The sequence below is a fragment of the Thermothelomyces heterothallicus genome, assembly GCF_042370625.1.
Source record: "Thermothelomyces heterothallicus CBS 202.75 unplaced genomic scaffold P884_scaffold_27, whole genome shotgun sequence".
Classification (NCBI taxonomy): domain Eukaryota; kingdom Fungi; phylum Ascomycota; class Sordariomycetes; order Sordariales; family Chaetomiaceae; genus Thermothelomyces; species Thermothelomyces heterothallicus.
Genome location: NW_027192588.1, coordinates 152,539 through 177,380, shown reverse-complemented (window position 1 = coordinate 177,380; position 24,842 = coordinate 152,539). Strand labels below are relative to the sequence as shown.

At 57.9% G+C, this 24,842-nt stretch overlaps 7 protein-coding genes across 7 annotated transcripts; 4 read left to right on the top strand and 3 right to left on the bottom strand.

The window, feature by feature from the left end:
• Positions 1-378: 378 nt before the first annotated feature.
• Positions 379-3,253, top strand: P884DRAFT_230355 (kinetochore CENP-C fungal-like protein). Its single transcript, XM_069439786.1, has 4 exons — positions 379-717; positions 783-946; positions 1,002-2,762; positions 2,836-3,253. Exons 1-4 carry the CDS (start codon positions 638-640, stop codon positions 3,009-3,011), a joined length of 2,181 nt encoding a protein of 726 aa, XP_069294575.1. The 5' UTR covers positions 379-637; the 3' UTR covers positions 3,012-3,253.
• P884DRAFT_249881 (RNA12 protein-domain-containing protein) lies at positions 3,254-6,551 on the bottom strand. Its single transcript, XM_069440621.1, has 4 exons — positions 5,946-6,551; positions 5,593-5,829; positions 5,008-5,528; positions 3,254-4,948 (listed from the first exon to the last, which is right to left on the bottom strand). Exons 1-4 carry the CDS (start codon positions 6,169-6,171, stop codon positions 3,377-3,379), a joined length of 2,556 nt encoding a protein of 851 aa, XP_069294574.1. The 5' UTR covers positions 6,172-6,551; the 3' UTR covers positions 3,254-3,376.
• A 496-nt stretch (positions 6,552-7,047) lies between these two features.
• P884DRAFT_263728 (uncharacterized protein) lies at positions 7,048-8,252 on the top strand. The gene has a single exon (XM_069441782.1). It carries the CDS (start codon positions 7,205-7,207, stop codon positions 8,045-8,047), a length of 843 nt encoding a protein of 280 aa, XP_069294573.1. The 5' UTR covers positions 7,048-7,204; the 3' UTR covers positions 8,048-8,252.
• A 524-nt stretch (positions 8,253-8,776) lies between these two features.
• Positions 8,777-11,241, bottom strand: P884DRAFT_280176 (heat shock protein 70 family; the record flags this gene model as incomplete). Its single annotated transcript, XM_069443408.1, has 4 exons — positions 8,777-9,974; positions 10,222-10,226; positions 10,270-10,951; positions 11,174-11,241. The coding sequence occupies 4 exons, from the start codon at positions 11,239-11,241 to the stop codon at positions 8,777-8,779; spliced, it is 1,953 nt and encodes a 650-aa protein (XP_069294572.1).
• Positions 11,242-12,349: 1,108 nt separating this feature from the next.
• Positions 12,350-14,436, top strand: P884DRAFT_287326 (Alpha/Beta hydrolase protein). The gene is made up of 6 exons (XM_069443874.1): positions 12,350-12,764; positions 12,842-12,884; positions 12,947-12,987; positions 13,062-13,213; positions 13,319-13,444; positions 13,535-14,436. The coding sequence occupies exons 1-6, from the start codon at positions 12,701-12,703 to the stop codon at positions 13,961-13,963; spliced, it is 855 nt and encodes a 284-aa protein (XP_069294571.1). The 5' UTR covers positions 12,350-12,700; the 3' UTR covers positions 13,964-14,436.
• A 473-nt stretch (positions 14,437-14,909) lies between these two features.
• P884DRAFT_302524 (Mechanosensitive ion channel-domain-containing protein) lies at positions 14,910-17,851 on the bottom strand (the record flags this gene model as incomplete). The annotated part of the gene is made up of 3 exons (XM_069444950.1): positions 14,910-16,058; positions 16,117-16,367; positions 16,441-17,851. 3 exons carry the CDS (start codon positions 17,849-17,851, stop codon positions 14,910-14,912), a joined length of 2,811 nt encoding a protein of 936 aa, XP_069294570.1.
• Positions 17,852-21,051: 3,200 nt separating this feature from the next.
• P884DRAFT_272361 (uncharacterized protein) lies at positions 21,052-22,674 on the top strand (the record flags this gene model as incomplete). Its single annotated transcript, XM_069442518.1, has 1 exon — positions 21,052-22,674. The coding sequence occupies one exon, from the start codon at positions 21,052-21,054 to the stop codon at positions 22,672-22,674; it is 1,623 nt and encodes a 540-aa protein (XP_069294569.1).
• Positions 22,675-24,842: the final 2,168 nt, after the last annotated feature.

The following is a 24,842-nucleotide window of genomic DNA, read 5'->3' as shown; positions in this document are numbered from 1 at the left end:
CTCGATGGCCATGTCCTCGGTTTGCTGTGAATCGCCCATTGCGGTGTCCATAATGTTGTGTTTTCCTTCCCTCTTTCTTTTTCTTTTTTCCTTTTTTCCCCCTGTCCTTCTATTGAACTGCAAGAAAAACAAGAGCTTGAAAGTGTCGTCCGGGACAGATTACTGCAAAGACCAAACCCACGTAGTTACTCGCTGCTCGCTGTGAGCACGGTTTCTTGGGAGGGGCCAAGCTTCGACGCGTGTGCGCTGGTGCTGCAGCGCGTCGGGCCCATCAGTCAGCAATTCTGGCCAATCGCACCTGCCGCTCGGTGCCGCCACTCCCGTTAACACAGCGCCCGACCCAAGATCCACCAGCGCCAACGGAAGCAACACCGCAGCAAAGACAACGCGAACGCGACTCCGGGCGTCCCCGTCTCCCGGGCCGAATGAAGTAAACAACAAAGGGCGCATGATTCCCTTTGTCTGCATACGATTGTCGACAGCTGTTTGGCCCAAAACTCGGGCCATTTGGATACCCACTCCGAGCTCGAGCGCGTGCGCATCTTCCGAACCGCCTTTTTTGTCCTTGGCTTGAGAGCCCTGTCGCCCGTCGCGTCTCGGCTACAAGAATCCCGCCAACAGCGACAACACCGCCGCCATGGCGCCCCGACCGTCCCTGGCGCGTCGCACCCTCGCGCCACAGGGTGAACATATCTACGAGCTCGGGGTAGTGGGGAGGTACGTCATCGGGATGTGTACAAGCTTACGGGACTGGCCGACGACGATCGCTGACGCCGTCGCAGGAAAACCGGCGTGACTGTCCCAGACTCGGGTGTCCGCGACGAACATGGAATGGAACCGATCGAGAACCTCTTCTCGTCACCCGGCAAGTCCGACAACGAGGATCAGCAGGAGGAAGGGTCAGACGGGCATGGGAGCGGCGAGGAGGCAATGGACATCACTACAAGTACGGGCGCGACAGGACACGCTCAAAGATCCTCCGGTCACTAACCGTGCTACAGCATCTGGAATCGGTCCGGCGGCGATGCTCAACGGTCATGGGAATAGGTTGCCCGTGCCCCTCTCGCGCGTCCGCTCGCCGGCAAAGACGCTGCTCAACTCCCCCGCCCAGCGCAACCGCTTCCTTGCACGCAACTCGTCGTCGCCAGCCCGCGGTGCCGCCGTTAGAACCGACGACTTCAGGTTTAGTAGCCAGCCCACGGGCAACCAAGCCTCAACCAAGCGCCGGCTCGACTTTCAGAGCGTCGCAAACGGAGGCCCGCACTCACTGTCGCGGCCGCAAGCTCATGGCCATCACCTGCAGCCCCTGCAGCATGACGAGGAGGAAGGAGAAGGGGAACAAAGCGATCATGACAGGGAAGATGACGAAGTTAATAACTTTGTAGAGGAATCCATGGCCATGCTGAACGACGGCGACGACTATGACAACCCCCCGGAACCAGATCCAGCGCAGAATGAGGCAGAAGAGGAGGAGGAAGACGGTTCAGCAGCGGAGAACGAGACCGAGGACCCCCCTGCTCCCGCCGCGAAAAAGAGACAGGGCCGACCACCGAAACAGAAGCAAACCGCAGCAGCGAGGGCTGCAAAACCCCGGAAGAAGACTGCACAACCTGTTGCGGAAGAGGAGGACGGGGAGGACCAACAAGACGACGAGGAACACCCAGAGGGGGAGGAAGAGGAGGAAGAGGAGGAGGAGCAGGAGCCAACACCGAAGCCGCAGAAGCCGACGCCAGGGAGGCGCGGCAGGCCCCCAAAGGCCGGCAAACCCTCAGCTCCCCCCGCGCAGGCTCCTCCCCGTGGTGCCAAGAAGCGCCGCTCGCTGGATCAAGAAGAGGCGGCAGAGGAACCGTCGTCCGAGCCCAAGCCTAAGCGTCCGCGCGCGTCTCCGGCGCCCAATGCCGAGAAGCCGGCTCCTAAGAAGGCAGCCGCTCCGGCCAGGAAGACCCCCGAGCCCCCGGCGGCCGCCGCGCCGAAGCCCAGAGGCCGCAGGCGCAGATCGTCCGTCGAGCCGGGCGACGTCTCCCAGGTTGCCGTCGCCCGCCGCCCACCTCTCCCCAAGTCCCGCGGCCTGCTCATCAGCCGCCGCGAAGTCCCCGGCGACCCCAACTCGTCCATGCACCGGACGCGGTCCGGACGCACCTCGTTCAAGCCGCTCGCGTGGTGGCGCAATGAGCGCGTCGAGTTCGACAAGGACGAGGCCGAGGACGCCTTCGTCGGGCGCAAGCACAAGGGCAAGTTTGTGTTGCCCAGCGTCAAGGAGGTGTACAGGGTGGACGAGCCGGAGCCGGAGACGCGGGCTAGATCTCGCCGGGGTGGCAAGAAGGCTCCCGGAAGGCGAGGCAGGAGACGGAGTAGTGGCGGCGGCGGCGGCGATTTCGATGACGACGATTACGGACCCGCCGAACCGTGGGAGCTAGACCCGGGGACGGTCACGGGTGAGGTGGTTGTGTGGCAGCCGGAGTACGAATACCAGCCGCCGGCGCCCAACGACCTCGTCAGTGTCATGGACAAGCAGCTCGCCATCAGCTCCGCGGCGATCAAGACGACTGAGGTGGTGGGCGGCGAGTTCCGGTATGCAAAGGTGTTTAGTGAGGGGTTCATCGGCGCCGGCGTGGTCGACCTGCCGCCGGGAGCCGTCAAGCGGCTCAAGAATTCCCGCAAGGTCTTCATGATCTTCTTCATGCACGTTGGGCGGGTGCGGGTAACCGTTCAGGAGACGAGTTTCCGCATCAGCAAGGGCGGGATGTTCATCGTGCCCAGATGTAAGTCGCTCTTCCTGTTCTCCTTGGCCTCGGCTCACCACCGCCTGTACGATGCTGACCGGTGCTCCCCCAGACAACGAATACACAATAGAGAATGACTACGACCAGCCGGCCCGCATCTTCTTCGCCCAGGGGCAGGAAGTAGCGGTAAGTCCGCCGCCGGAGCAGGAAGCAGCCGAGGAAGACCAGGATGCGGATGAGGAGGTCGAGGTGAGCGAAGGGGAGGAGGTAGGCAGTGGGGAGGAATAGGGGATGAGCACACTCAAACCCTCGAAACACGCGCAGGCCGATGTGTAAGGTGTCAGGAGTACAACGTCATTTCTGGAGGAGTGTTTGCGCTTGTTTTTGTGTCCTGCCAGGGACGGGTATGGCCCTCGTACTGGGCGAATCGTGAGGGGGTTGGTAACCCATGACAACAACCCTGGCTCTCTGATGAATCGAAGTGCCAAGTGTTCGTTCACACGTGGGAACTTTTTGAGACCACACGGTGGGAATTAGATCGCGTATCCCGCGTGACTCTGAACGACACTACACACAAGTATGCTTCATTATCTCGAACATCCCTCGCACTGTTTGCATGAGAAGAAGGTAACGGAATCCGAATCGCTCCACTCTCATGCCTCCTCAGCGAGAACCTCCTTCAGCACGGCCATCTCTCTCTCATATGCCTCAATCTTCTGCTGACTGCTCTGGAGTTTCGCCAGCAGATAATTGACCCGGTCCTCAGCCTGGTAAGGTTGCGATGGCAAGCTTCCAAGCAAGCTGAGTTCCACCTCGGCCTTGTCAATATTCTTAGCCTCAATCTTTGCCAGTTCACTCAAGACCGCCAGGTCCATACGGGCCCTGACCACGGCATCCTCGAGCAACCTCTTAAAGGCAGCTTGATAGACGGGCTTGCCCGCTCGAATGGTGGAGGGACGGCCGTGGTGCGACTTAACCGTGATGAGCTCGGCATTGGAGAGGCTCTCAATGGCAGCCTCGGCATTGCTGGCGCCGGGGGTGGTGGACGAGGAGAAGGTGTTGGACAGCAATACCTCGTTGTAGCGGAGGCTCTCCTTGGTGGCGATCTCCTTAATTAAATACCAGGCCTGCTCGGTCGACCACTTCCTTTCGCGTTCATTGGAGCCCTTGTTGGTGAGCAGAAACATGCGCAGAATCTCGGAAGCGCTCTGCTCGATGATATCCGAGACGGCCTTCTTGGGGCTCTGCCCAACCTTGAGTCTGCGGGCAAGGACTTGCAAGTCGGTCAAGCGACCGCCCAGGGCGTCAATGCATTGGTCGAGCTCCTGTAGATCCTTCCGGAGTTGGCTTCCCGTAACGGCCGGTGGGTTTCCGTTTTCTTCTTTCCTTCCAGGCTCATCCAGTTCCAGTTGCGACACAACAAAGTGTTTTGCAACATCGGGAGTCAGATCGCCGAGTGTGATCTGGTGAAACACGCGATCGGGAAGTGACTTTGAAAGCGACTTGGAATAGGAAGTGTCGGTGGTCAGGAAGATGACGTGGGCTATACTGGACTGCACCAGGGCGGCAGCCCACTCTGAGATCTTGTCGTAGATGATGCCTTTCTCATCGCTCTTGTGCAGGAAGTTGTCGATCACGACGACGGGGCGCCTTTCGGGGTGGGCCTCGAGGTACGCGTCGTCCGTAAGGGCTGCGTCCTTATCGTCTTTCCTCCTGCCTGCGAGAGCCACGTCTTTGAGAGCGCCGGCGGTTGTCTGGAGGATTTTTGCGATTTGTGATTCGAGGGTCTCGGAGAAGCCTGTCTTGACACCTGTAGTGCCTTGGATCGCAAGATCGATCATGCTGCTCAAATTGTTGGCCCAGGAAAAGACAGGCCGATACCCGACCTGGTTGGCAAGTTTTCGGATGGTCCCCGCCTCCCCACGAGCTTCCACCACCTGTCTGCAGTCGACTAGAAGCACGTCGCGCCGTCCCGCGAGCACCTGGTCCATGATGAGTTCTCGGCTGCCAGAACCACGCGGTCCATGCACAACGATAAATGTCTCGACGGTCTCGAGCAGGGCATTCTGTAATGAGTCAATCAGATCTTTCCGATGTGCGAACAAGGCACTGAGGCCTGCGTCGTCATCTTTGTGCTTGCGAAACGTGAAGATATCCCAGGTCTGCCGCTTCAACCATTTGTAGAATCTACTGTTGGTGATCTCGAATGACTTTTGGACATGAATCTGCGCCAAAATCAGCGACAGGATTCAGGTAGGTTCCGCATTCAGATTCACGGGCACACCTTGACGAAGAATTCGCGAATAGGATCAAAGACGGCCACCGTGAAGGCGGCTAGGAAGGCAGCAACTATGGGTATGACGATTCGCGGATGACTCGTGATCCAGTTCCAGATGTGGTGCGGCTTCACCCGTTGTTCGTACGATAACCGCAGGCGGGTCGCGGCCCTGCTGCCCTCCTCTTGGAGAACGAAACCATGCATACAGCTTCGGGCCAGAATAGCGTCTCGTACCAAGACAAAGTCGACATAGGCAAACCGGGGCAAGACCTTGGAGTCCGAGGGCTGAGAAATGATGTCGGATATCTTCCCATATCGGCGAAACAGGCTGTACAGGGATTCCTGCGACAGTTCGGCTGGCAGTTCCGAGTCCTTGGCCGGTACAAACTCGACCTTGAGTCGGCTTTTTGGCAGCCGGTGCAGGTCCTCTAGCCAGGGCCGGCCGAGCACAAGACGCGCCTTGATGCTGCGGAAAGGGTTGAACCAGGGCTTGATGGGCTTGTTTTCGAGTGACCTCACCAATTCATCTGGAAAGCTGGTAAGAATAGTGCCACCGAGGTAAGAGCCCGGGTATCTCTCGGGCATGAATACCTTCTATTTCAGCAGCAGACATGTTGTCAGGATAGGTGAACTTGACGTAGGCCCCCCCTTCCTTGAGCCGGGGAATAATCTCGGTAACCTTGATCGGGGCAGTTCTTGGAATCGCCCGCTTTACAAGACCGATAGGGTTGAGGAAGCTTAACGAAGCATTGTTGAATCGCTCGAGGATGTCGCTGGTCTCCCAAGCTCTCATGAGCAGTACGGACGTGAGCTTCAAGGGAAAGATGTCTAGCAACGTCAGTCAATATTGACTTTGAATCAGGAGCGAGCCACAAAAAAGAAGGGGGAGGAGGGGGAGGAGGAGGAGGAGGAAAGAAAGATTCGCCAATTGCTAGAGGGCTTACTATCGAAGAAGAGGATGGACTCCTTGGGGTGCGTGTCAATATGGCCGGTCTTGCCACTGCCAGCGGCTCCCGACGTGCTCTCCCATCTTCTGGCAGGACACCTCCATGGGCTCAGTCCTGCGGCCACGAGGGACTGGTATCTGAATGCAGATGCTGCCGTGGCCAGGAATGGCGGTGCTGAGCCATTCCGGGCAAGTGGCCGAAGCGGAACACGCCCCGGTGTCATTGCTTCATGGCAGGGCGGATGAGACGAGTTCCAGGTATTTCCCTCGCTTCTTTCGGTACTTTTGAGCGATCTGGCGAGAGATTCCCAGGGGATGCCTGAGGTGAGTTATGTGCAGACGGGAAAGAACGAGCCGCCTGTCCCGATGAGGTCATCGCTGACCACTGATCTCCGCCTAAATGGACTAGGCACTAATCAACCGAAAGCAGACCCCTCGCTCTCCTTGCACTCTTAAGACCTCTAGTACGTAAAATCTCGTTCCTATTACTTTCTGAATGGTTTTTTTGTTGGCCTAATTTTCTTTTTTTTCTCGTATCCAGCTTTAGTCTGTAGCTCTCGGGTGAATAGCCGGTCGCTTGTTCTCCAGTATTGATATTATATATGTACTGTACATGTACATACAACTCAACTCCTGTCAGCAAGCAACTTACGAAGTTGCCGGCGTTTCAAACAAGCACAAGGAAAGGAAGAAAGAGAGGGAGAGGGAGAGGGAGGGAAGGGGCAATGTAAAAGCGATAAGAGAGTGAGATACTTAAAGAGGAAAACAGATGTTTGATGAAGCTCAATAGGGCCACATCTTTTTTTCCCCGTTTGTGACCGGCGATAGACATGGGGCTGCTTCGTGGCCTGCTCAGCAATGATCCGTACTTACCCGATTTTGGGCTCGAACGACCACTAACTAATGGCTGGCCCACAATCCAGCCAACCAACAATGTCAAGCCGCAGCGCCCCACTGCCGTGTGCGCTGCGGGCATTGCCAGGCGCCCTGTCCCGCCGATGTGACAGAACGAGAATATCTTATCGGCCGCTTGCAGCTGCAGGGGCCTTCGACATCCCCAGACCGCAACCACACGACAGCTGGCGCAACGCTCCATCAAGCTGGACAGCGACGTGCCCCTCATCTTCCTCACGTTCCCCTCACTTGAGCAGTTCTCTGAACCATCCAACTTCTGTTTGGGAACAGAAACTTACTAAGAATAACGACCCACATTTCCAGAACACAAGGAACCCACCCGCAGAACTCGAAGTTGTCACCATGGGCTGGCTTTGGCAGTCCTCCCCGTCGGTCAAAGCCGAGGGTTCAAGCAGTGTTCCGCCTGCAACCTCGACCACCCCGAGCTCGTCCGTAGCAGAAACACCACCGCAGGCCAAGGCATCACCATCTGGGCCGGAGTCCAGCCCAGGTGACCGCGAAATAGCCATGTTCATGGACATGCTCATGAAGGACGCCCAGTCCTCCTCCTCCGCCCAACACGAAACACAACCGCCGCCGCCGCCGTCGTCGTTGCCGTCGTCGTTGCCGTCGCAAGCCTCTTCAGATTCCAAATCGACACGCTCCTCCTGGCTCCCATGGGCATCCACCAAGCCCGCGGCCGATCTAGCCGTGGAACAAGCCGAGTCCCCGCGGAGGAAGACACGCTCTCCCCAGTCGCTCGCCATGTCCGAGCACGTCCTCCCAACCACCATGTCCTGCCGCGACGCCTTCGACTACGCCTGGCACTGCCACACACCCGGGTCACAGTGGAACGCCGTCTACCGCTACGGCTCGGTGCGCACCTGCTCCGAGCTGTGGGACGACTTCTGGTTCTGCATGCGAACCAAGTCCTACCCGCCCGAGCTTCGGGCCGAGGCCATCCGCGAGCACTACCGCGCCAAGGAGGAGGCCAAGTACGGCGGCGGCAAGCCCAGCAGCGAGGACGTCTGGGAGAGCCGCGAGGAGAGGGTGCCGCCGGGCACCGCGTTCAAGAAGAGCTTTGACCCGCCCATTGTGGACGATGCCGAGTTCCAGAGGGTTGATGCCGAGAGGAGGAGGCGAATTCGGGAGGCGATCGGGATAGAAGGGAGGGGCGGCGGCGGTAGTGAGAAGAAAGGGGAGTGATGGATCTTAAAACGGTGGTCGAGTCTCTACCTATCTAGCGTGTTAAGTCACACACGGTTGATAAAGCATTCTTCGGCAACTAAATGCCCAATCGCAAAATTTTGATTCCCCCCTCAGAGGCAAACCTTCTTCACATTCGTGTCATTCTCCTTCAATCTCATCGAGCACACGACTTATATACATACGCTGCCGAATTTTTCAAGATCTCGCCCGCTTTCTCCTAGAAAACCTAGCGACCGCCGAAAGGATACAGGTTAGTAACGATAGTATTCCCATTCCCGTGTTTTCTCAGTTGTCTTCGTCAGCGCCGATTTGGGCAATTTCGAGAGAATTCGCCAGTCGGGAGTATCAGGTACATACAAATAAAACGTGAATTCCAGAAAGTTAACGAGAACGAAGTCTAGAACGGAACCTGGCAAGTCAAATACATGTAGGGGACATGGAACTACACACAGTCACATGGAGCAAATCATCAACGAAGGCGAATGAAATGTCTTGAATTCCTTTAATTCATCGCAAGGAAAACGGGAATCGTAACTAAAGTACAGCCCATGCAGCCTCCCTTTTCCCCCTTTATCATGATCATCAAAGAGAAACCAGATCTAGGAGTTAACCCATTCCCGATAATCCGCATCCCAAGAGAGAGAGCATCTGGCAGCTCGCCGACACGGATTTAATCTACTAGCGCAAAGAAAAGCAGAAACGCCGGCCCTCATGTTAACCACCCGTTTAGTCGACCTCCTCAACGGTAGGGCCGTCGTTGTCGTTGCTGGCACCACCAGCGCCGGGGAAGCCACCGGGAGCGGCACCGGGCATGCCGCCGGGCACACCACCAGCGCCAGCACCGTAGAACTTCATCATGATGGGGTTGGCAATGCTCTCAAGCTCCTTCTGGTGCTCCTCATACTCCTCGCGAGTGGCCTGCTGGTTGTCGTCGAGCCAGGAAACGATCTTGTCGATCTCGGACTTGAGCTTCTCCTTCTCAGACGCGTCGAGCTTCTCATCAACCTTGGAGTCGTTGAGGGTGTTGCGCAGCGAGTAGGCGTACGACTCAAGGGCGTTCTTGGCAGAGACACGGGCGGCCTCGGCCTCATCCTCCGCCTTGAACTTCTCGGCCTCGGCAAGCATGCGCTCGATCTCCTCCTTCGACAGGCGGCCCTTGTCATTGGTAATGACAATCTTGTTCGTCTTGCCGGTGCCCTTCTCCAGAGCGGAGACGTTCATGATACCGTTGGCATCAAGATCGAAGGTAACCTCGATCTGGGGAACACCACGAGGGGCGGGCGGAATGCCAGTAAGCTCGAACTTGCCCAGCAGGTTGTTGTCCTTGGTGCGCTGGCGCTCGCCCTCGTAGACCTGGATGAGCACACCGGGCTGGTTGTCGGAGAAGGTCGAGAAGACCTCGGACTTCTTGGTGGGGATGGTGGTGTTGCGGGGGATAAGCTTGGTCATCATGCCACCAGCAGTCTCGATACCGAGCGACAGCGGAGCGACATCGAGCAGGAGAATCTCGTTGGTCGACTTGGACGTGGTGTCGCCAGAGAGAATGGCGGCCTGAACGGCAGCACCGTAGGCAACAGCCTCATCAGGGTTGATCGACTTGTTGGGCTCCTTGCCGTTGAAGTAGTCGCTGATCAGCTTCTGGATGCGAGGGATACGAGTCGAGCCACCAACGAGCACGATCTCGTGGACCTGAGACTTGTCGATCTTGGCATCCGTCAGGACACGGTCAACGGGCTGGAGAGTCGAGCGGAAGAGGTCCTGGCACAGCTCCTCGAAGCGAGCACGGGTGATGGACGTATAGAAGTCGATACCCTCGTAGAGAGAGTCGATCTCAATCGAGGTCTGGGCAGACGACGAGAGAGTGCGCTTGGCACGCTCGCAAGCGGTGCGGAGACGCCGCAGCGCACGGGCGTTGGTGGAGAGACTGGAAACACATATGTTAGTACCAATTTTGTCCATGACACTCCCGACTGGCGAATTCTCTCGAAATCGCCTAAATCTGCACTCGGAAGACATGTGCCTTGTCCGCAGTGCAGTTCAACGGGAAGGAGTGAAGGGGGGGAAGCGATATATGCAGCGAAGTGGACCCAGACAGGGAAAAGGGGAGAAGTGGAAAAGGGGAACCAAAACACCGGGAAAAGGTATCACGTACTGCCAACACCGTTAGCAACAATTCCTCAAAACAACTCAAAACACAAATAGCTGGATTAGAAACTGACCTCCTTTTTATATTTTCTTTTGAACTCAGCAATAAAATGATTGACGAGACGGTTGTCGAAGTCCTCACCACCCAGGTGGGTGTCGCCGGCAGTGGACTTGACCTCGAAGATACCCTCCTCAATGGTGAGGAGGGAGACATCGAAGGTACCACCGCCAAGATCGAAGATGAGGACGTTGCGCTCACCATCGGCCTTCTTGTCGAGACCGTAGGCAATGGCGGCAGCAGTGGGCTCGTTGATGATGCGGAGGACGTTGAGGCCGGCAATGAGACCGGCGTCCTTGGTGGCCTGCCTCTGGCTGTCGTTGAAGTAGGCGGGGACGGTGATGACAGCGTTGTTGACGGTACCACCGAGGTAGGACTCGGCAGTCTCGCGCATCTTGGTCAGGACCATGGAGGAGATCTCCTCGGGGGTGAAGACCTTGGTCTCGCCCTTGAACTCGACCTCGATGACGGGCTTGCCATTGCGCTCAATGACCTTGAAGGGGAAGTGCTTCATATCGGCCTGAACCTCGGGGTCGGTGAACTTGCGACCAATCAGGCGCTTGGCGTCAAAGACGGTGTTGTGAGGGTTCATGGCGACCTGGTTCTTGGCGGCATCACCGATGAGGCGCTCGGTGTCTGTGAAGGCGACGAAGGACGGAGTTGTCCGGTTGCCCTGGTCATTGGCAATGATTTCGCACCTGTTAACAAACAAGGGTTAGTGTCATGTCGTCGGCAATGCTAGCTACGTCGACAAGATCGCGGGGCCAAGCCGACCCCAGCAACCAGGGACCAATTGGTGCGATCGATCGAGCATGCGGGGTGACGTATGACGGATCCGACCACTCCGACTCGATCCAGGTTGCGAGGGGTGCTGAGAAGGAGCGATCTGTGTCGAAGACTTCTCGAAAGTCTCAACTTACCGGTCCTCACGGAAAACACCCACGCACGAGTAGGTCGTGCCCAAATCAATACCGACGGCGGGAGCCATCTTGTGTGTTCGCAATCTGAAAGGGAATGAGAATCAAATACAGAGTTGCGGAACGCTCGTTGAATTTCCCAGAAGAAAAGATGGGAATTAGAAAGTGATTTTGAAAATCGAGTCGGTGAATGGAGAGTGTGGAAGTGGAAGGAGGGGCAGAAGAGCTTTCAGAATTTAACTGCAGGTTGACTTTGGTCGCAGTTTCCACGACCTTCGGTGGGTTTCTCCAACCCCACTACTGGGAGGTACAGCAAGATACTTCTCGATTGGCATGGCAACCTCGCGCAAACTCTACATCCCTCCACGCAGCCCTGGAAACTTCCACCAGGCTCTTGTAGCAGCTGGTGCTCCTTGTTGGGCATCTTTGTGTTTCCAACCCCTTAGAACGTGTACGCAGCCCAGCAGGTCACCTGGTTCGATCGCCGTCGCTGTGCACTGACCCTTACCTTTCCATGGCCTTGGAAGAAAACTCACGACCCCAGAATCAGACGGGCTGGAGAGAAGTGCTTGACAAGTTTTTCTCGCGTGTTCTCCCAGCTTTGCAGTAACAGAGAGGGAGAGAAATCCCCATGCCCAAGCAACGAGTGCCTGGTTCTAGAACGCCTCGGTTCGTGGGGTAGCAAAAATGCGCACATGGCGGTTTCAGGACAATCATACACAACTCTTACGTCGACCACAGAGTCTCAATCATAGAATCGTTCCCAGTAGCGACCCTATTTCCATCAAGTGCTACTGTACAAGGCGCTGGATTTACCGACGACACGGGCCTGAGGCACAGCGGTCGCAAGGGGGCACGCTTTGCGTGGCGCTGCTGCATAAATCACAACTTGTACCCCAAAGTACTGGGCCAAGACCCACTGGCGATCTTGTAGCGTCATGGGCGGGCTTTTATTGCAGTTTTGGGTGCCTGAAGCACAGCCCTCGAGAAAATCTTTTTGTCTCTTGATTCGCTTCGCCATGATGCCCAATGCGTCATGCATGGCTTCTTGTAGGCTAGTACCAAGCTGCTTCAGGCGACTGCACCCTGAGATCAACCCCGTCTCATTCTTTCTGCGAGAGCTATTCGCCCCGGATGAAGACATGGAAGCCTGCGGAACCTCTTTCAATGTTCCCCGCCACCGCAAGTGTCATGAAGTCATGCAAGCGGGAGCGATAAGATAAGGCTTAGTTGCCCCGCACTCTCCGCTGCCCCTGAACAAACTTTCGCCGGGCGAGGCGGGGCATGGAGGGGAACTCAGTTGTGTATGCGGGAGTTGCTGAGGGGCAGAATTACCAGGTTGTTGAACGAACTTGTTTAACATCTGTGCTGTTGATTCCAAGATGTGAATATTCCTCAAAAGAAAAAAACGTCAACAAACGCGCTTCATAAATTGGCTATAACTGGCTGATTGTACTTTTTTTCTTGTAGAAAGAAACGAAAACGAAAACGAATCGAAAGCCAATTTTGCCGAGATAACCGTTGCCCGCTATGCTGATCAAAGAGAGCTTTTCTGACGTGCAGACCACCGCCAATGGCAAAGAGAGCTCGATGAGTATGCCCGGCCCAGATCTTGAGGCCCGAAATGTGTGACTTCTATAGAGACTGTAGCTAATGAAAAGCGCTATCAAGGAATTTTTGTGTTCCACCCGACCATCCCCGGATATCCCAACGCGTGAGTGGCCCATTGGACCGCGATGCTGGTTAGGCATCAGTCGACTTACGCCGTCCGAGCAGTCGCTTCCCAGGAGTCGTACTCTTCAGTGAGATTTACCAGGGTGAGACGACGACCCTTTCCCGGCAGGGCTGCGGCCGACGGCTTACCGTAGATGGCGGGTCGGTGGCGGCATAGTGACGGGCCCTGTTGCTCGGTTTGCGAGGCAGATTGCGGGCCAGGGCTACATTGTCGCAGCTCCCAGCAGCTACCACGACTTTACCGGCCCCGAACCCCTGGCGTACGACGTGCCGGGAACAGACCAGGGAAACAAGTGGAAGATAACCAAGGTCTGCTGGCAGACGCATGATCCCTTACCGCTGTTCGCAACGTTGGCAACGACGCGAGATGCTGACAAGATCTGCCCGCCCTTTGTTTCTTTCTCTTCTCTCTAGACCCTCGAATCCTACGATGAAGACTCCAACCGAACGGTCGATTACCTTCTCTCCCTGCCCACCTGCACCGGCCGTATCGGCGCGACCGGCATGTGCCTAGGCGGACACCTCGCCTTGCGCGCCAGTGTATGTCCCCTTCTCCCCCCCTCTTCTTACTTCTTCTCTTCTGCCTCTTCGCACGCCCGAGCTAACTTAACCCTTGCTTTTCCCCCCAAGCTCGATCCCCGGATTACCGCCTCGGTCTGCTACTTCCCGACCGACATCCACACGCGCACGCTGGGACCCTATACGGCGCCCAACTCGTCGGCGACCGCCCCCTCGCCCGACAGCCCGCACACGATCGACCAGCTGTCGCGAATCCGCGGCGAGGTGGCGCTCATCTTCGGCGTCAAGGACACGCACGTGCCCGACGCCGGGCGCGACCTGATCCGGCTCAAGATGCGCGAGGCCGGCGTCACATTCAGCTTCCACGAGTTCGCCTGGGCCCAACACGCCTTCATCCGCGACGAGCTCAGCAAGGGCCGCTACGACCCCGCCGTGAGCAAGGCCTGCTTCGAGGTGCTCCTCGAGCTGTTTGGCCGCGTGCTCAGAACCGAGCTCGGGGAGAAGGACGGCGGCCCGCAGGAGATCGAGCATGTTTGCTGAGAGCCCGGGAAACTGACATCCAGACTTAACTCCTCCCCTAACTTCTGCGGGTTGGACAACAGGAACTTGCTCACCGGTGCATGAACCGGCAAGAACCCCAAGTGGGTGTCTCCACCATTGAGGCTTCGCCAGGCGTTCCGGGAGGCGGCCCAACGCAACGAGTTTTTATCATGCAAAGAAGTGTTTCACGGGGATCAACTCAAGTCCCAATACGATGAAAAGGCCCGATGTTACCGACTCCAAATCAACGCCGAGGAAACTGTAGCCTCAGTAACGTGCACTTGCTAGAAAGTTCATGACATGCTTGCCGTTGCTATTGCCTGATGTAATGCGTGTTTCCAGCATTTCAGCTGTCTGTATTGCCATCTTCATTGCCTGTTACCCTTGCGGGTATTCGCTGATAAGTTATTGTTTTTTTTAACCATGCCCTTGCTTGCAACTCGAAAAAGTACGGAAGGAAAATCCAGTGACGGCAAGGAAACTCGACCAGGCACGTGTTATCACATCATGCTGGTACTACACAGGCCGAGCTAACGACCTCGAATTGTTTTGGGGAAACAGTTTCTCAAGCTCTATTCCACATTTGAGGTTCATGTCTACACTAAACCCAGAGTGGCCAGCAATCACTTGTTCGCAAACTAATATTCCGTAACATGGCGGAGTCAAAGTGCCTACCCGCTCCACCCGACCTCTCATCCAACATCTCTTAACAAAACATCACCACCAGTTGACATCCCATGGTCATATTTTCTTCTATTTTTTTCCCGACTCCCAGATGACTTTTCCATGAACCTTGCCGCCAAACTCTGTACAATCGTCCAGCTCTCAACTTTGATCCGCCCCCCGCCTCCCGGCCCCCTGGATGCTGAGAGCTTACCAACCGTAGATGGCCACCAAAAATGTGATATCAGAAGTCGTGTAAACGAGAAACGAACATGTTGGATCCTCAGCTCCTACCCGCAGTGCCCGACGGTCCGGGCTGACCCTGAGCCGGGCCACCTTCCTGGGACCGACTCACACTGCCGCCCCTGGGCCTCGCACCCACCAACGTCCTCCCGGGCGCTGCACCCTGAGTCGGTGCCGCTCCCGGCTGCTGAACGGTAAGATGCGTGGGCATCCCGGCAGGCGGGGAAGGCCCCCCGAATGGATCCTGTGGGGGCTGGCCACCGGCTCCGCTCGGCATCGTACCAGACGCCTGCGTGTTGTAGGCAGCCCACGTATTGTACGGCGACCCAGCGGGCGGCGGGATACCAGCCTGCCTCTCAACGTCAAACGAACGCTTGTCCGTACGGGTCGACGTGGACGTGCGCGTCAGCTGGACCGCCGGCATGTTCGAATCGTCGTCAAGAGCGTGCGGGGGGAGCGTCTCGCCAGCCTTCCGGCGACCGCGTTGGGACTCGCGGGTGCTTATGCCGCCGAGGACATCGGAGCGGGACGTGGTAGTTGCAGCGCCAGAGTCAGAGGGGCGGGGACGGTCAGCCGATGGCTCGTGGCCAGTGAGGGTCTTCTCGTACCCCCAGTCGTCCAGGACCTCCACCACCGGCCTCGACGTGTTGATCTGATCGGCCGCTCGCTGCTCCGCCGCGGCGGCCGACTCGGAGTTGGCAGCCTCTTCTGCGTTCTGGTTTGCCAGCCTCTTGGCCGCCTTCTCCTGCTCGGACTTGGCGCGAGCCTGGGCGGCAAACTCGTCGGTGACAGCAACGCTGTACGAAGGGTTGGTAGGCCCGCCGAGGGCGTCACCGCCACCGCCTGGGCCGTAGATGGGCACGCGCTTGAGAGCGATAGTAAGCGCGCACATGAACTTGGAGCGGCGGGTCGCCCGGACGGCATCATTGTGCCAGTTGGACTTGTGCTTGATGGCAACAGTGAGCGTGAGTTTGTCGCAGTCGCCAACGCCGCCCACGCCGATGGAGATGTCGGGCTGGAAGTCGCGGTTGTTCTCGGGCGCCCGCACAAAGCGCTCGAGTTCGAGGCGCAGGAGCTCGATGTCCTCAAACGACGTGTCGAATGAAACATTGACCTCGATGGTCTCCTTCATAGCCTTGCTTCGCGTCACGTTCTCGACCCAGGCGTTGTTTAGGACGATGTTGGGGACCTAGCTCATGGTCAGCCACCGAATGTTGTCGAGCCGAGAGGACCAATCAGCCACCTACCTGCACGACTTGCATCTTGTCGATGCGCGTAAAGACGGTGTAGAGGAGCGAGATCTTCTCCACAATCAACTGCTCCTTCTCCGGGCCCGCGATGTCGACGCGGTCGCCCACGTCATAGGGATGCTTGACAAAGAGGAAGATGCAGGAACCCAAGAATTCTTGCGTGGTGGTGGCAAAGACGAAGGACAGCGAGAGAAGCGTGGTGCCAGCCGTGGTAAGGGTGGCAATGAAGGTGCTCTGGAAGACGGCCACTAGAGAGCATTGGTCAGCGACAAGAGACGAGGAGCTTTCTCTCCAGAGGCAAAAGAAGAAGAGGTGACCTACAGAAGATGATGATGACGATGATCAAGACAACGAACAAAAGGACCTTGTCGAAAACGGCCAGCGCCTGGCTGATGTCTTTCATGCTGTGAGCGATGGCCTTGCGCTCTTTGCCAATCGCGACAACCTTGCGAATCATCTCGTCCAAGCTGATATCGCCGTTTTGATCGGCATCGATGGCTTCAAAACACTCTTCGGCCTCTTCCCGGTGGGCAGGACCCATGACCTCAATGATGTCATCGCGTGAGAGCGCATCCTGGCCCTCGACGACAAAGGACATCCAGATGCGGCGAGCCATGGCCTCGGAACTGCGAACCTTCTCGAGCGCCTCGACGACGACGGAGTGAGCCGAGTTGGGGTTGAAGACCTGCTTCCCGGTGATCTCGGAGGCGATGTTGCCGAAGACGGACGTGATCTTGTCGCCCAGACGAGTGACGTCGCCGACGAGTTTCATGGGCGCGGCGGCCACCCCCTGCTTGCCCCTCTTACCACGGGTAAGCATGGCCTCGATACTGTCTGCAATGATATAGTCCTCTTCGGCGAACTCGGGACAGTACATGGGGAAGAGCGTGCGGGAGGCCTCGTACATGAGGCCCAGGAGGTATATCTCGCGCTTGGAGTCCTGGATGCGGTTTGCAAAGGATCGCTGATGGTAGCTGATGCTAATCAGCTGCACGATGAACTTCTCTCCCAAGAGGACAGCGGACGAGAGGAAGAGCGACAGCAGGATGCGGACGATGACTTCGGACCACTCCTTGTTGGCGCCTTCGAACATGAACTTGAACGACAGCCACGAGGCGAGGCCCCAGAAGAACAGCGAGAGGGGGATCTCGAGGGCGCGCAGGACGGTGGCATACTTCCTCGTGCCTGAGCTGACGACGCCGCAGAAGAACATGAAGACGTAGGGGAGGACATGGGCGGCCAGCTTCCCGGTCCAGAGGGCCAGCCACGAGACTTCGATCCAGACGAACAGCAGGAACAGGCTATGGCGCTTCTGGTCGCCGAGGTTGACGCGGTCCTTGTCCCCGGTGAGCGGGAGGACGATGATGGGAACGGCGAGCAGCAGGGCCACGGGGGCGACGTAGACAAGATAGCGCGTGACGACGGAGAAGCCAACGATCTTGTGGTACAAGCGGCCCATGGCGTTGAGCGAGGCCTCCTCGGACGACTCACCCGTGTCCCCCCGGTGTAGGTCGTTCCTGAGGCGCCTCCTGCCCGCCGGGCCGCCGACGGCTTTGTCGAAAAGGACATGCTTTTCCTCCATGCCTTCGGTGTTGGGCTTTCGCGTACCTGTCGAGCTGGCGTTGGACTTGATGGGGCGCAGGGGGATGTCCTGTACATCGGGGGTGCTCGAGTCGCCCGAGATGGGGAGGAAGCCCCTCCGCTGGGGCGATATTGGTGACCTTAAGGACATTGGTCAAGGGTTCCCGCGACAGAAACCGAGGGAAAAGGGGGGTGGCACGGCTTGAAAGCCTTTTTGTCTCAGCCGCGGGGCCACAAAGAACGGGCCAAAGAAGGTGATCAGGTCGCGTGGTTCTGGACGATAACCCGCAACGATACCGCATACGACGTTCTTGTATAAGCCAGTCTCGATGGCTTAGCGAGTGATGGTTCGGCTCGCTTTGCGCAGGACTCGGGAGAATCGAAACTGATAAGAAAAGATAATGAAACAAAAAGAAGAAAAGGAAAGTTGATCCCCAAACTAGAGGAACCAGAGAGGAGGATCTCTCTCGGACAGGAAAGGGACCGGCTCGAAAGACCCAACAACGATCGAGGACTGGACCAAATTTGGTGTCAACGGCATCAACCGGGCGCGGAGACGCCGGACCGAGAACAAACCAATGCACAGAAGAATGAGGGGGAAAGGAACAGAAGGAGCGAAAGGAGGGGCCCTGTGTAAGGTCACATCAACGAGAGGTGGTGACGACAAGAGAAGGAGTGGATTGGAAGTGCGTTTGAAGATCACTTCTCGACCTTTTTGGAGCTCGTCAATGCGGGCGCTGTTGGACCGCGTCCGAGATCCATCCTTTCGACTTCGCCCACTAGCGTAGCAGCCAAACCATTCACGGAAGGAAATTTTGCAACCGCAACCTTGGTGTAAAAGCTGGGTAAGGGGGTTCCTGCGCGTGCCTGCCAATTGGACCCTTCCTTCCGTTGTCGTCCGTTGTGAGCCGTGCCGGGGAGGCGCAGGAACGAAACACTGGACGTTGGCCAGGGCCACAGTCTCGCCTGGGTCTCCCTGGGCGGACCCCAAATCAGTCCGGCAGGGGTTCTAGCCATTGGAAAGGAGCCGGAAAACACCCCCACAATCGCCCTTCCCTGTTTCATGTTGCAGCCCCCTTGTTCGATTGCGGGTCGCGTCTGGCCCACTTCACCATCTACTATGAGTAACTACTCTGTAGTGTACTTTACACGAACGAGGAGTGTGCGGCCTCCGTTGGGCAGGGGCCATGATACACTAATGCCGCTATTTTTTGGGACTGCGGACGCCAATTGATAATAATGAAGAAACAATCGATTCGAGAACAGGCAGTCGATGTTCCAGAACGCACAGTACCGATCTCCCCCAACAGCAACTGTGTCGGATCTCGTCCACTAAGGGAGCGCGCAGGATCCACGGCCCCAGTCGAAGACATCGCACCTCGCACTTGGCGTACTCCGTACTTCGTACTTTTTAGCACTCCGACTCGGTACAATGACCGACTATGTGGTCTCGATGTGTGCACTGGATCCGTAGTTGACGCCATTCTGGATGGAGACAGCGCTGGTGGCAAAGTTCAATTAGCTAAATTTCTGGCATTTCCCAACGCAGAGCGGGTCATCAATAGGAAATTTTCTAATTCCCTCGGGTTTCAGGCACCACATAACAAAGTTCTGGTACTTCAAGCAGCCAGGCTATGCTTGGATGTGATGTACCTACATACCCAGACTCGTACATCCTTTTTTTTGCACATTGCGCGCATGTAAGTATTTTTCTTTCGAAACAGCCACTGACCATCCGTGCAATCTCGGCGACCGACAAAGAGTGCTTGAATGTACTACTCCGTGCAACAGTACAGAGTGCGGAATATGGAGTACTCCGTACTTCTTGTAGTATGCTTCACCGGGATGCCGAGGCCCTGGTCTTCAGCTTAGGCAGCACTCCATCCCGTAGTAATCCGAGCTATCAAAAGGTTAATGGTATGATCCACGGAAGCCCGAAGTTGTTCCTTGACCGCTGTTGTATCTTCAAAACTTCGTGCCAATTTGAATGACTGCACTGGCAAGGAGCCACCAACTTTGTCATCTCGGCGGCCGAGGCCTGGTAGTTAGTGGCTAGATCCCAGCATCGGCAGGCTGTGCCGTGCCCCAAGAGGTAGGGCGTCTGGTCTCGCAGATCTAGATCGCGGAGCAGAAACACAACCCGACGAAACGGACCATCTGACCTCTGGCGCAGCGCAAGTCATTCCTGACAGAACTTGTTCAACTCCGTGTGGATGCTGAAACCAACTGACTTATTACGCACAGCTGGCGCGCGCACCAACAGTGCCTCGCCGATGCAACAACGCCTTGCGGCGCCGTGTGGTTATTTGGCGGCTTGTTGTTGCTATCTTGAGAAGCCAGTCTATGTGATTCAACCAACCGCGGACCGCATCAGATGACCAATTTGTTCGGTGGATTGCCGGAAACGACGGGTCACAAGCCCCGAGGCAGAGACGTCCTCACTGCCCAAGGTCAAGGGGGCTCTGTTTGGTCTGGGGTGGATGTCCTTGCCCTGGTACGGAACTTTATAAAATAGGTCAGTAGTGTCGTCCCGCCTTGCTGGGTCGGCAGAGGGAGGCGGCACATGGGCCCGGCCCTCGATAGGAAATGGCCGAAGCTGCGCGTGCGCGCGCGCGCGTGTGCGTGTGTGCGTGTTTTGCTGGTTGCGTGGGGGCGGCAGAAAGGACATCAGTTCTGAGTCTCGAGACCGCGGAATGTGACACGACTAAGCTCCCGCCCGAGCTGTACATCTCCATCCTTTCTCATCCTTTTTGTCGTACCTCCATTGTGGGGGTTCGCATCCTCGTCTACTAGGTCGACACTGCGTTGGTCGGCGCGTAAATACAGGTGGATGTTCGAAGGCCCTCTCCGTGTGTTCGCATCTTACGCAGTGTATGTTTGGTACCAGGTATGCACCTACGAATTTATCCGTACGGATCAACGAACTACTATATTGCTGCAGTGACTCTTTTTTTTCCATCGAGCAAGCACAATCACTTCCTTGCAGGAAGTTCTAGGGCTGCAGTTCCCAAGTCTGGCCGATGTTCCCCAAGCTTCGGTGGCCCTAGCTCCCGCATGTTTATAGTAGGTGCGGTGGGCTTGGCGATAGCAGGGGAAAAGCCCAAAGCTGCGACCCACTAGTAGCAATGTTGGACCTAAAAGGTTCTCTCGGAATAATCCGTACATACCGTCATCATGTCCACTTCTGTCCAACAGCTTTGGCGATGACCCTATTATTGCTGCTGGATCCGGACATCCAATGAGGACCGCCTCCTGCAATTTACCGGAGCCCAGATCGTCGTGAGCGACCCATCCACTCGACCGGAGAAATCGCGCAGAAGCTAGTTTTTTTTGCCGTCTGCAGCATACACGATGAAGCCACCCGTGGCCGGCGCCGGGAGGCCGTTTACTTGCCTGCGATGCCTTGTTCAATCCTCCCCCGGGCGGCCGGCCATCGCGGCCCGCTGCCGTTCGCGGAATCCGCAGATCTTACCGTCAGCTCCCTACCATAGCACGCGCGCTCTCCGACAAAACGTTCCGGCGTCGACCTCCCCGGAGGTCCAGCAGCCCGCCCCGCTGCGACAACCGACCACGGCCCCGAAGGCTGTCCTCGACATCAAGCACATCCGCCAGAATCCCGATCTCTACGCAGAGAACTGTCGCCAGCGGAACTACCACGCCGCTGCCGCCTACCCCGCTCGCATCAACGAGCTCTTTGCCCAGTGGCAAGCCAAGCAGCGCGAGGGCCGCAGCCTGCGCGAGCGGGGCAACCTCCTCCGCCGCCAGCTCGCCAACCCGGGGACGACCCGCGACGAAGCCGATGAGGAAGCCGCCGGGTTGCGCTCCCTGTCGCGCGAGCAGCTGCTCGAGGAAGCGCGCAAGGTCAAGACGGAGCTGAACGCCATCGAGGAGGCCGAGTCCGCCCTCTCGGCCGAGATGCAGCGCCTCGCCCTCGCCATCCCCAACCTCACCAGCGACGCCACCCCGCGCGGCAGCGAGCCCACCGTCCTGAGCTACATCAACGACCACCCGAAAACCACCAGCCCCGACTCGTCCGACCGCGTCTGGCGCTCCCACGTCCACATCGGCGCCGAGCTCGGCATCCTCGACTTCGCCGGCGCCGCCTCCACCTCGGGCTGGGGCTGGTACCACCTCCTCGACGAGGCCGCGCAGCTCGAGCAGGCCCTCGTCAACTACGCCCTCACCGCCGCCATCCGCGCCGGCTGGCGCCAGGTCAGCCCCCCGAGCATGGTCTACTCCCACATCGCCGGCGCCTGCGGCTTCCAGCCGCGCGACGTCAACGGCGAGACGCAGATCTACACCATCGCCCAGGCCGCCGACGACGCCGCGCGGGGCAGGCCGGAGCTCTGCCTCGCCGGCACGGCCGAGATCCCGCTCGCTGGCATGAAGGCCGACACGGTCCTGGACGAGGCCGACCTGCCGCTCAAGCGCGTCGCCGCCTCGCGCTGCTTCCGCGCCGAGGCCGGCGCGCGGGGGGCCCTGACCAAGGGCCTCTACCGCGTGCACGAGTTCACAAAGGTCGAGCTCTTCGCCTGGACCGGCCCGGACCCCGACGCCGTCGGCGACGTCTTTGACGAGATGGTCGACCTGCAGACGGAGCTGCTCGGCTCGCTCGGCCTGCACTGCCGCGTCCTTGAGATGCCCGCCGCCGACCTGGGCGCCTCGGCCACGCGCAAGTGCGACATCGAGGCCTTCTTCCCCTCCCGCCGCGAGCGCAACGACGGCTGGGGCGAGGTCACCAGCGCCAGCATCTGCACCGACTACCAGACCCGCCGCCTGGCGACGAGGCTCAAGCTCGCCGGCGGCAAGCTGGTCTATCCCTGGACCGTGAACGGCACCGCCTTGGCCGTCCCCCGCGTCCTGGCCGCCATCTTGGAGAACGGCTGGGATGAGAGCGAGAAGACCGTCACGATTCCCGACGTTCTGAGGCCGTGGATGGATGGGAAGGAGAAGATTGGGCCGAGGCATCGTTAAGAGGTGAACAAGTCTTGTACAAAAACATATCGGCATGGCACTTGGTGTTGTTGTTGTTGCTGTTGTTGCTGTTGCTGTTGCTGTTGCTGTTGCACTTATGTCCTGTACCAAACACAACGGACGCACTTGGATGCAATGTATGGAACAAGCGAGATAGCCAAAGTAATTCATATTCGTCATCTCATTGAAACTATTGACACAAGACGAGAAAAATCCATCCTCAACCACCAGCATGGCCTGCCAAAGCGTCCCAATACCGCCCCTTCCCATTGCATAATCCTTCCTGACTAAAGTAATCGGACACACATCATGATCATAACGACATAAGAGACCAGACAAAAGAGAGTATCCCCCCACCCACCCTTATCCCTATCCCCTCCTTTCCTTCCCGTCTCATCCAGCCATACTCATAACCGTTACCCAGCTCATCCAATCGTCATCCATCACACCGCAGCCGCGACAGGCGCACTCGCCTCTGGGCCGCTAACACCGGCATCGCTGTCCCTCCCAACCACGCTCTCGGTCCAGTCGCTCGCCGCATCATCGATATCATCATGTTCCTCATTCATCGTCCGCTGAGCGCCACCCTCGTGCTCTGACCAGTCATCATGCTCCTCCAGCTCGTGCTCACCCGCGGGCGTGACCACTGTCGTACCATGACTCGACCGCCTCTGGCTTCTCGCATCTTCTCGCTCTTCCCTCTCGAGGTCGGTGGTGTTACCGAGATCGCTGAACCGATCCTCGTCGTCGGCGAGCTCCTCAGCGCGGCGCTGATCCTCGTCCTGCTCCGTCGACGGCGTGACGGCGACATCAACCGGTTCGGGATCATCCACTGACGACTCGGCAGCCGGGGGGGAGACGACAATATCCACCGGTGGAGCCGGAACCGACGGCGATGCTTCCCTACTCACGCGCTGGTGCTGCTCGTTGTACGCATCCTCGTCCCCTTCCTTCAGATCCATCCCAATCCCCATATTCTCCTTGTTGTCACTGACCCCGCCTCCCAGATCCCCATATCGCTTCGACGCAGAGGCCCCGGCGGGAGCAGCAGCAGTTGACGATGTCCAGCTGCTCTTCCTCAAGCCCCTCGACGCAGCAGGCCCGCCAGCGGTCCTGACGCTTTGGCTTCGCTTCATGCCGCCCGAGGGTACATTGTTCGTGATCTGACTCAGAGAGAGAATCCGGCGGTTGGACGAGGACGGTGAGCCCCCGTTGGGGGTGCTGGACTTGCTGCGCGCCGACATAGCCATGGTTAATGCGCTGCGGGGCTTTGTGGCCGCAGACGCTCCGTTCGGCGCTGGCGCGCCAGAGTTGACGGACTTTTGAACGGAAGTCACGCGTTTGCGGCTCATGCTGTCCCGGCTGCTGTTGGTTGCGGCGCGGTTGGTCTTGGCCATGAGTAGGACGCGAGAGTGGTCCATGACGCCTTCCAGAATGCGCCGCTCCAGGCTCTCGGCACGGGCTTCCATGTCGTAGAGCTCCTCGCGACGCAAGCGGAGGGCCGTGTCGAGAGAAGAGAGGTCGGCTGTGAGCCGAGTCTTCTGCCGGGCGAGTGTTTCTTGCTCCGCCCGCAGCGAGAGAAGGGCCTCCTTCATCCGCGACTCCTCCTCCTTGAGCGTGGCGAGGAAGCTGACGCGGAGCAGCTCCTGCTCTTCGCGGAGGGCAGCATTTGCTTCCTTGAGGCGGGCCTCCTCCTCCATGAGATTGGCAAGGAGCTCGACCTTCAAGCGTTCCTGGTCCTCCTTGAGGGCAGTCTTGACTTGCTCTTGCTCTTGTCTCAAAGCCTCATTGGCATCGCGCAGCCGCTGCTGTTCCTCCTTGAGATTGGCCAGGAAGCTTTCCTTGAGGCGTTCTTGTTCTTCCCGGAGGCTGGCATTCACCTCCTTCAGAAGTGACTCCTCTTCGCGGAGGTTCGCGAGGAACGTGTCCTTGAGACTTTGCTGCTCGTCACGCAGGGCATCGTTCATCTCCTTGAGCCTAGACTCTTCATCGCGGAGATTCGAGAGGAACGTCTCCTTCAACTTGTCCTGTTCCTCCTTGAGGGCAACATTCATTTCCATGAGCCGCGCCTGCTCCTCCTTGAGGTTGTTTAGGAAAGCCTCCTTCATCCGGTCCTGCTCTTCCTTCAGCGAGAGGTTAGTCTCCATCAACCGTGCCTGTTCCTCCTT

Coding starts and splice junctions, on each gene's coding strand:
- P884DRAFT_230355 (XM_069439786.1), top strand. CDS start 638: ATGGCGCCCCGACCGTCCCTGGCGCGTCGCACCCTCGCGCCACAGGGT. Junction 718..782: donor GAGCTCGGGGTAGTGGGGAG/GTACGTCATCGG, acceptor ACGCCGTCGCAG/GAAAACCGGCGTGACTGTCC. Junction 2,763..2,835: donor GATGTTCATCGTGCCCAGAT/GTAAGTCGCTCT, acceptor GTGCTCCCCCAG/ACAACGAATACACAATAGAG.
- P884DRAFT_249881 (XM_069440621.1), bottom strand. CDS start 6,171: ATGACACCGGGGCGTGTTCCGCTTCGGCCACTTGCCCGGAATGGCTCA. Junction 5,529..5,592: donor GTCTGCTGCTGAAATAGAAG/GTATTCATGCCC, acceptor CCAGCTTTCCAG/ATGAATTGGTGAGGTCACTC. Junction 4,949..5,007: donor TTCGCGAATTCTTCGTCAAG/GTGTGCCCGTGA, acceptor ATTTTGGCGCAG/ATTCATGTCCAAAAGTCATT.
- P884DRAFT_263728 (XM_069441782.1), top strand. CDS start 7,205: ATGGGCTGGCTTTGGCAGTCCTCCCCGTCGGTCAAAGCCGAGGGTTCA.
- P884DRAFT_287326 (XM_069443874.1), top strand. CDS start 12,701: ATGCTGATCAAAGAGAGCTTTTCTGACGTGCAGACCACCGCCAATGGC. Junction 12,765..12,841: donor TGGCAAAGAGAGCTCGATGA/GTATGCCCGGCC, acceptor AGCGCTATCAAG/GAATTTTTGTGTTCCACCCG. Junction 13,445..13,534: donor ACCTCGCCTTGCGCGCCAGT/GTATGTCCCCTT, acceptor TTTCCCCCCAAG/CTCGATCCCCGGATTACCGC.